The 10303-nt window shown below is 37.6% G+C and overlaps 1 protein-coding gene across 3 annotated transcripts in view; it reads left to right on the forward strand.

Annotated features, from left to right (window-relative positions):
• Positions 1 to 9806, forward strand: part of unc13c (unc-13 homolog C (C. elegans)) — a 168279-nt gene extending 158473 nt beyond the window's left edge. For all 3 annotated transcript variants that reach the window (XM_008404760.2, XM_008404759.2, XM_008404761.2), the window contains 3 exons: positions 3355 to 3447; positions 5453 to 5612; positions 8185 to 9806. In XM_008404760.2, coding sequence (XP_008402982.1) covers positions 3355 to 3447; positions 5453 to 5612; positions 8185 to 8470 — 539 coding nt within the window. In that variant the 3' untranslated portion in view covers positions 8471 to 9806. The remainder of the gene's footprint in view (positions 1 to 3354; positions 3448 to 5452; positions 5613 to 8184) is intronic.
• Positions 9807 to 10303: the final 497 nt, after the last annotated feature.

Below are 10303 nucleotides of genomic sequence, written 5' to 3' on the forward strand. Positions count from 1 at the left end.
CTCCTCCCTCTCCTCCCTTAACCCCCCTGCTATAACTCTGCATAACAAGGCCGAAATCCCCTCAGGTGTCCAAATAGCCCCACGAGGGACTTGCGGCCCAGTGGGGCATAAAAGCTCATAGCTCATGCTTGCCTCAGTGTGCTTAGCCTTGCAGAATGCTCTACAGGCAGGCGGCAAGGAAGCAGAAAGGCTGTGGGAGGAGGCTTGTCTGGCAGCCAGCAGGCCAACCAGCCACACTGCTTTCCCCTGACTGGCAGATGGGGCCGGGTTTGCGCGGCTTTTCCGCCGAGTGCTATTTTGAGATGGCTCCGTGTTTCTCCTCCCCCTCCACACCCTCCCCTGCCTCACCCGTCTCTCATCCCATTTCGACCCTGTCACAGATTTCTCGCCGCGCTGTCACTCTTTATCTGCGGCGGTCCAGTAAAGATGTCCGCAGGTAGTGAGGTGTGCTCGACGGGGCTTTACGGCAGCAGCGGCGGGTTTTGCGTCGCCGTTTTCGTTAATCAGCCGCCCCTGTGCTCCGAGGGCGACAGCAGATTGTTTCTGGTTTGGTTCCGTCAAAGTTGCTCTCACGGTGTCGCGGCATCCGTGAATTAGGACGTCATGAAAAGATCATCTCGTTCAGAAATTCGTTTTTGAAATGAAGCACCTCATATTGAGTGCTTAATACAGGCTGAGATTTTTGTTTCAACATTTTATGTTTTCTAAGAAACTGAACTGAACTAAACAATTTGTATACATTTGTAATGAATCCATAGTCATAAGTTTAATATGTTTTTAATTGAATTAATGAAACGAAATCATCAGTGAAACTGCAAATTTATTGAGATTAAGTTTAACAACCACTTATAAATACTTTAATTTGCAGTCATCTCGCTTGAATGGTCTACAGCTAAAAGTCCAAACATTAACAACTGTGAATATGGAGAGGGAATAATATTAGTGCAAAAAATGCAGATCTAATCAAAATCTCATCTTTACTTATGTTTTTTTTTCTTTATTACCACTTTTTCTCAGTTCAACTCCCGACTCTGCTCACTGTTGTATCGTAACTACCTTCGCTTTTTTTTTTTTTCCATCTTCCATGTGCGACATTAATCCCACTCTATTTCTACTCCATCTGCTTATTTATTAAATGATCTATTATTTTGTCAAAGAACACATAGAACCTTTTAACCAAAATGTGTAGTTACAGGAGTTTTTTGTTGTGTTTTTTCTAACCGATCTCGGTGAAAACAATAAGACAGCTGAAATGGGTGGAGCTCCCACAAATCACACAGAAATTCTTTGTAATCATCCGTCCCTCTTTGATCAAACTGTAACTAAGGCGTGACCGGATGCTGCCGGAATAGATGTTTCCTCCTTGAGGTTGGAGCTTAGGTTCTTTCTCGACTGGTTGGTTTCACTTCCTGGTTCATCACCTTCATGCTGTTGTAAAAAATAAATTGGTAACATTTTATTTGTAAGGGTGTGCACAAGACTTGCATGACACTGTCATAAACGTGACATAACATCAATCATGAACATGAAGGAGTCTTCATAAATGTTTACGACTGTTTTCATAAAGTCATCTGGTAAAAAAATGACACTTTCAACGTGAAGTTACATTAAAACTTGCATCAAAGTCCATTAAAATGGTCAAGTTTGCATTAGAAGTGTCATTATTTAGCGAATGACTCTTCATGACGACATTCGTAAACATTAATGAAAACTCCTTCATCTTCATGACGGGTGTTAAGTCATGTTTATGGCATAACTCATTTACTAAAATTGTACCTGTTGAACTTTTTCACGTTTTTTTTCCACATCACAGTATTAAACATTACATCTAAACTTTTCCGTTGTAGTTGTTAGGCTAATGTTGTTCTGCCTCTTTACCAACACTGGTTTTCTTCTCGGCTGCTCTGTTTGTAGCGGCAGCCATTTTGTCATCAAATGACCTGCAGAAGAAAATATTCCTAAAGCATGATGCTGCCACCACTAGAAACTTGATTTGTGTTTTGTATGTTAAGGTAATAAAAAGGTTTGTTTTAATTGGTGCTTATGATTTGTATTTTTTTTTTTTTTTACAGATTATCTGCATAAAAGTCTCAAAACAGAGCGACACTAACAGCAGAAAAAAAAATCTAACTTTTTCTGTCAGTAGGCCTCAAATAACAAAGTACGGTTAGTTTGATTTTTCTACATTTATTTTGTACAACTTGCTTTGTACTTTGAACAGTTTGTGCTTTCTTCCTTATAAAACTTTAAATGATGTTTATATTTTTGTTTCACTACAGCTTAAAACAAACCAAAAAAAAAGAACGATTAATTTTCTCCTTTCCCAAAGAAAAATGTATTTTTTTCTGGTTCCATAAAGTGTTTTTAGGAGTGTTTTAGAGCTAAATAAAAGTAACTGTCCCTTATAATTGAGTGGATGGCAACGCTGCGGTAGATTTGCAGAAGTGAGATAATCTCTCCGTTTCTGTGTGATTGATTAAGCAGTGGTAAAATGAGGAGATAAAAGCTGGCTCTGCATTGAATTTCTTCCAAACTTTATTCCTTCTTTATCAAGACTAAAATACAAACAGCCCAGTTCTGTTTACTGATAGTGGGACTTGTGGGCCCCATAGGTTTCTCCACACAAGTTATCAGGGGTAAAACGAGGCTGAATGCAAATAAATCCCACCGTTATCAGAATAATTTTGAAAAACAATGATTTTGCTTCCTTTTCAAAATTACATTCTACTTTGTATTTATCTGTTGCATAAACTCGCTATAAAATACATTGAAATGTGCCGTTGAAATGTGAGAAAATCTGAAAGCCGCTCAAAAGACAACAATGTTTTTATGCAGCACCGTACAGTAAAGATCATTTATATTCCTTTTCATCTCCACTGTGATCATTTCTTGACGTGGGATATTATATTTATGTAGTTTACCTCGTGTTTTCCATCTGCTGCTCCATTCCTTTTCACAACAGACACATTACGGTTCAGTCCTGTTTTCATTTTTTTCTCTGTTTTTGTTTTGCCTGAAGTCAATGCCTGGCAGCGTTTGCTTTTCTTTTGCGATTGGTTTATAATCTAGTCTATCCTTCACGTTATAATCTTTCTGCTTCGACATGGAGAGGTGTTTATACACAGCTCTCCTCGGGAGGTATTTCTGGATATCTCATCTTTATACATTTATAAAAAAAAAAATGTTGGAAAAAGAAAAAAGCTTCACCCACAGGTTTGGATTGTTTGCTGGCATCTCCTCTCCGTCTTTCTGCTCTTCCTGGCATCCTCTCCGCCTCTCTTCCCCGCCGTTCCGCTCCGGTTTTCTTCATGCCTCCCTCCAATGTTCCCGTTGCTGTTTTTGGTGTGTCTCCAGGTCAGTCATCCAACGGATCCGTGGGGGAGGTGTCAATGCAAGTGACTCTCGTCTCTCACCCTGGCACAGGAGAACACAAAATCAGCGTTAAGGGTAAGCTTCCTCCTACGCTCGGGGCCCGCCGAATCACAAGTGTTTCTCTGCAGATTCAGAGAACGCCGTCCCGCTCCTAACGGGAGCGTCTCTGCTGGAAACTGTCCCTGCAGACAGAAACCGAAGGTGAAAAACACTTCAGGTTGAAGTAATCGCGCTGAAGACCATAACTGTTTCAGACACGGGCCTGGTAGCTTGCATTAAACTCAACCTTATTTATAAGAGTGTGTGTTTTGTCACAGAGCTAGCACAGCAGTATTTATTTTGAAACATTTGAACAGCTGTTGGGTTTAGTGCAATTAAGTGGCGATGACTCCAATCATGACATGATGGCTTCTTCTGCCGTGCCGGTGTCTCACCAGTTTAACAATTTGATATTCTGACGGCTCTTGTTGGAATATAGTAACAAATGTTTACGCGCTCAACCAAGATGATGAATAGGTAAACAATTTACTTGTTAGTTTTTTGCGTATGGATGTTCGATTTTATCTCCAACTGAGCTTCATTTACTGCAGTTACTTTCAAATCCGAAAGGTTCTTTAAGACAGATTCTAAAATGTGGGCGTTAATAAATATTTCTTTATATTTTTAATGTTTTATTCCTATTATGTGAATTTCAGTGTTTGCTCATAAAGGCGGGACGTGTTTGATGTGAGATTATTAATGTAATCTCACAGTAGCATTACCGCGTTAACATACTTGCACGGTATACTAAGTAAAAAATAATAAAATTTGCTGTTTTAGCAGCTGCTAGTTATTATTTATTGAGTTTCTAGTTAACATTTCATGGCTGTGTGCTTTATATGGTGTCTATTTGTGTTTGGTTAAGATTAAACCAAACTTCAGTTTATCAACTTGTCTTTGCAATGTATCGTAACTCTATATTAATGAAATCACTATTCCAGAGATGCAACAATCAGAATTTTGTGGGCAATTTTACATCTCCAGATTTTGTACATCTTTGACCTACATACTCTGATCTTAGCTGGCACTATATTATTATGTTGTACGAAAATATGAAAGCATAATTCCTGCAAAAAAAGAAATGTTAGCTTTCCTGATGTGAACTGTCATAATTTGTTTTACACCACATCAGAAGAAGAGGCGACATCGAGCAGCTGTTCTATTATTTTTAAAACAAGACAAAATGATTACATTTTTAGCTAATCCCTAAAGATGGGATTTCCTGAACATCTTTGAAGTGTGTGTGTGTTGATTTAGATGTATTGAATTGTGCATACACAGCTAGGTTAATGTATTCACAGTGTCCTGCTGCACCAATAATAACATTGTTTTTCTCCATGTTGTGTATTGTTTGGTTCATAATGAAGGATTAACTCTCCATGTGAGCAGTAATTTCAATACTTTCGAGGTCCCCCAAATTGAATTAATCAGACAATAAGTTATTCCATCACTTTCACTTTCCTAACTTGAGTTGAAACATAAATGCTAAGCACCGGTGCAAATGTGTGGTTAACTAAACCAGCAGCTCTTTATATTAGTCTGCATCAAAAGAACCATGCTGCTCTGACCAAACAGTTCCAATTTACATATAGGAGTCAATGGTTTTTATTTATTTTTCTGCTATTTTACTGTTTAGCGATACAAGAACAGAAATATATATATATTTTTAAATCTGTCATGTACGACAAGAAAAAGAGTGGAAAACTCAAACAGGTAAAACAGAACATGTTTGCTAGGCTATTGTTGGCTTAAAGCCTCGCTTTCTCTTACCACCTGAATAAACTGTAACAATGATTTGACATGTCTTAGAAAGTACTTTTTAAACAGCAGCTTACATCTCCATTGTTCTTCTGTCTCCATCTTAAAACCACTTCAATAATACTGGAAAAAAAAAATCCAACTTTGACTCTTCTTTGCTCCCACTCTAGGACGGTACATTCAGTTATTGGAAAAATATCAGATTTTTAAATTCACCGCTCTGTTTTTTTTTTGTTTTTGTTTTTGTTTTGGTGATTCTGCAATTATTTCTTCTTCATTTCAGTGGTTGGAATAAACAACCTCATGTGGCAGACCAACGCCATGTTCCGGCCGTTCGTGGAGGTCAACGCCATTGGTCCACACCTCGCTGACAAGAAGCGCAAATTTAGCACCAAGACCAAGAACAACAACTGGTCGCCAAAGTACAATGAAACATTCCAGTAGTGAGTATCACACTCTGTTTGATAAAGCCTTGTAAGGGTTTGTCCTTTGTTACTGTTTTTTGTCTAAATATGATGCAGCTGTAAGTCAAACAATCGGAGTTCTTTGAACTGTTTCCACCTGTCCCTTTATTACCTCACTGGGAGGATCTAAAGTAAGGTTTAACGAGGATCCTAATTATAAGTCCCTAATGTATTTCTGCGTTAAACAACAGCAACAACATTTAAGGACCCTCTATTTGAAGAGGACTGCAGTCTTCAAATACAGCCTGCAAAGCAGAAAGTCGAGCCAGCCGACGTAATACCACGATTCAAAAAGCCAGAATTTACTGCATGTCACTAACTTGTAAAAAAAACAAAAACAACAACCACATCTCACTGTGATATTGTTGACGACGTTTAAACTTTTTTTTACACTAGACGTCTTCAGCACATCCCAAAAATCCTCAAATTACCTGTAAGTTTGGAGACTAAAAAGGCTAATCTGCACCCAGTAATGCCATGTTGAAATATGGCTGTGCCATTGGAGATGAATAGCCTTCGCATTCAGTAAGCTTATGTAGTTTACTGACCTTATTTTCTGGGGTGCAAATGTTTCCAAAGCTTGACCCGACCAACTGAAGCAGCCTGGTTCTAAACGACTCTGGGCCTTGGAGGTCCAACATCCCGGGGTAGTCCAGTTGCTCCGATGCATCAAAAGGACCTCGGATCTGGGAAGACAACAATTAAGCCTTGAGCTCAATTGTATGTGATTTTCTTCAATTGTATATGGTTTATGCTGCTAGCATGAAATAGATTAGCTCACCATTTTTCTGATAAAATGCAAACACTCTTGGCTTTTTTTCATCCACGATGTGAGCGATCTAGAAGACTTGGCTGCCAAATGTTTGGTCTAAGTGGAGACGTTCAGTGGCTGAACATGACTCCAGTGTCTCATCATTGTCATGCATATAACAGGGAACCTTTTCACAGGGAAAATGTCATCCAGTCATGATTGCTTACTGACAGATTAAATCCAACTGGGAACGGAGACCAATGCCAGCGTCCCAAAAAAAGAAAAAGATAAAACATGTTTTTGCTTTGCTTTGATGTGAGCACTCTGATGCAGATTTCAGAGCAGATTGGTATTAATTACTTCCAACGTAAATATGAATAAAGAAACTTTGATGTTGCCCATAAGGTTTTACAGCCCATTAGGAGTTGTTCAGGCATATTGGTATTTACTTCATCATAAGCACCAATGTGCATAAAAGTGAAGACTTTAATATCTCCGTATGATTGGATTGCATTAATAGAGCACAAAACATCAGAAATGGATAGTATCTGCTTTTTATTGCCAGCCAATGTGTTTTATATTAAAAGAAGCCATATTACATTCAGTCTTACAAGTCAGATTGGTGTGAACAATTTGACTTCCTTACATTAATTTCAAATTCCTAGGAACATTTTGTTTCATTATTCCAGCTTTATTACGGGAAATTTTGGATCTACATTGACCGATTCGGAAGTGTCAATGAATGAGGTTTTTTTTGTCTCTTTGTTTGAGTTTCTTGTATTAATTCATAAAATAAAAAATTAAATTTCTGCTATAGCACTGCTTTAAAACAGCCATCAAAATGCCGATGTTTGGAAAATTTGGTGTTTGTTGAATGTGTGTATCAGCTACGAAAACTTTGAGGGCCGTCTGCAGTTACATGCAACTCAAATCAATCTGCTACAAATAAGATCACAAAATGTGTTATTTTGTTATCCTTAATTTATTTACTTATTTATTCTTTTTACTCCAGCATGTTTTTTGTTGATTATATTGTTTATAATAATAATAATAATAATAATAATAATAATGCCAATCAGAACGTCACTGTAAAGATTAAAAGGAGAAATAAAGTTTCCTAACCCACATCCGTTAAATTTCTCCACTTTTGTTGTGACACCACTGGCATTGATCACACTCTGTGTTTTGTTTTTATATTAAATGTATTCATTTCAATGTTTACCTCCTTTATTTTATTTATTTTTTGTCGTTTTATTATCTAATTTGTTATTTATTTTGTTATTAATACCTCTGTTTGCTATTCAATTTTTTTTTTGTATCCAGTAATTGTGAATTAATTAAAAAATAAACGCTTCTACTTTCATTTTGATCTTTAAAATACCAACTTTTCCATGCAGCTTTACATTTTGGTTCATCTGATGAGGTCATTTTTAAATATGAAATGATTCATGTTTTGACTCGAGTCGTCTTTTTACCAAATACTTCATTACTTTTAAATGAGTAATTTCTTTGGACAGCTTGTTTTGACTTTTTGATAGTCTTGATTTTGATAAATGAAATTTGTATACTGTCTTAAAACTCAATAAGGGAAAAAAGCCGTGCAAAAGACAATGACGTACTAATCCGGTCAGTTACTTTATCCCAGTAATCTTTCTCAAATTTCTGCTCCCGTTTAGAAGCAACGTTTTTTTCTTCTTTTATTTTTTTTTTATTTCTACTTGAGTAAAAATATGTTGAAGTAGTGCTGCGCTTCATTTTTGGGCTCTTTACCCTACACTGTGATCCGCTCATCTCTTTCAGTATTCTGAGTAACGAACACGGTCCGGAGGTCTACGAGCTCCACGTCTCGGTGAAGGATTACTGCTTTGCCCGCGAGGACCGCATCATCGGCATGACGGTCATCCCGCTCCGGGAGCTGGCGGAAAAGGGCAGCTGCTCGGCCTGCTACCCGCTGGTAAAGAGCATCACCATGGACGAAACGGGCCTCACCATCATGAGGATACTCTCTCAAAGGACCAACGACGAGGTGGCCAAAGAGTTTGTGCGTCTCAAGACGGACACCCGATCAGCGGAGGAAGTGTCATAGTCCGGAGTAAATTAGGCAAAAACAAAACAAAACAAAAAAAATGCAGTATTAAGAGTCGTGTCGTCTTCAGATCGGATAGATGCGGGGTGGGGAATAGAGAGAGCGTGGTCGCGCGGCCGTTGTTTGCAATAGATGCCGGACGCGGCATCAGAACGAGTTCGTCCAAAGAGAAGGGAAGCGGGTTCACAAAGTGGCAAAGCAGCGAGAGCGAGAGTCGTGTTTGTTTGTTTTCTGTGCATGTGCGTAAAAACATCTGTTGGAATGTTCATTTTAAAACTAAAAGTATGTACAAGTGTTTACTTACCGTATGCTCACTATTAAGTACTATATTCTACGAGTTATTGTAATGAGACATGGATACCTTTTGTACAACATTTAGTCTTTTTGAGCAGAGATTTGTTCCAATAAAGTGCCAAACCAGTGAAAAAAAAACAAAACAAAACAAAAACAACAAAATTAACATATATGAATTATGGTGAAGTTAGTATGTTTGAAATTTGCTCGGTTATTTTGTCCGGTGTAAGTATTTTTTGACCGTGTGGCGTTTTGATTGTTGCAGACGTCTTGATTTCGCACCCTCGGCTTTAATTAATTTATTTTATTTTATTGTTTTTTTTTTGGCTTCCCGTTCTTCCACTCTGCACTGTTGTGTGCATGTCTTCTTAATCCTGTCTTTCCCATGATTCCACAGTGACCGCCGAGCAGGGTCCTGTCCCTCGCCTTTCAGAACTGTTTGTATTTTACGTCGACCTGAAGTCTGATTGTGTTTTTTGTTTTTTAAATGGCGATGACTGCTATGTAAACCCTCGTAGATGTTTGTAATTTTATAACCGTGACAACGTTGGCGAGAGCCTCCAGTGCTAACTGTCTTAGCATAAAAGAGTGGAATTTTTATTTTTTTTTTAGCGTTTTGTTTTGTGTTTTTCAGGTTGTTTTTTCGCTTCCGGCCTTCCTGAACAACCACTGTGAACATGAGCTTTGGAAGGCAAGCTTAACACGACATTGCTTACACTTTATTGTTTCGTGTTTTTTTTTTGTTTTTTTCCAACAACTTTGTTCCTGATAAACTGCCAAAGTTATATTTAATATTTGTACCAGAGCAATTCATTACATGTATGAAGGCATATATGTAACATGTGATCTATTACTTTTTTTGTTTGTTTTTTTTCCCAAGGCTTGATATTTGATTGTTGATAGGGTGGTACTAAGATATATTTTTTTTTATTTCCTGTGAAGCTGTTTAAAACTATAAAGGTTGCACATGTTATTTTACACATTGGTTACTTCGACTTTAATCATTGGAATTATTTTTCTTCATAAAGGAAAGAGTCTAACATTTGGTAAATATGCAACATTCCTATGTATTGCACTGATGGCAAATTGTATGTCATGTAAATATATTTAGTGAGATATTGTAAAAAAAAAAACAAACAAAAAAAACAAAAAGGAAAAAAGTCTACTTTTCTTCTATGTGCATAAAGTTTGTGCAAAAGTGTTATAACATTCGGGTCATTTTGAATAGTGTTCCAATCTTTGAGCCAAAAGTATACAAATGATGAATATTTGGTAAATGGGGCCAGTGCCCCATAAAACCAGTCAGATCTCAGTTCTGAGGTGTAATCCCTTGTTTTTAATTGAATTGTTTTTCCTCGAAAAAATTACATCTGCACTACAGTGCCTTGCAAAACCACTTGAACTTTTTCACATTTTGTCAAGTTACATTCACAGACTTCGATAAACAGTAGGAGTGTAATGGTACACACACACACACACACACACACACACAAAAATCACACTTCGGTACATGTTCAGGTTTTAAAGTCATGGTTTTGT

Source organism: Poecilia reticulata, linkage group LG3 (assembly GCF_000633615.1).
Source record: "Poecilia reticulata strain Guanapo linkage group LG3, Guppy_female_1.0+MT, whole genome shotgun sequence".
Lineage (NCBI taxonomy): Eukaryota > Metazoa > Chordata > Actinopteri > Cyprinodontiformes > Poeciliidae > Poecilia > Poecilia reticulata.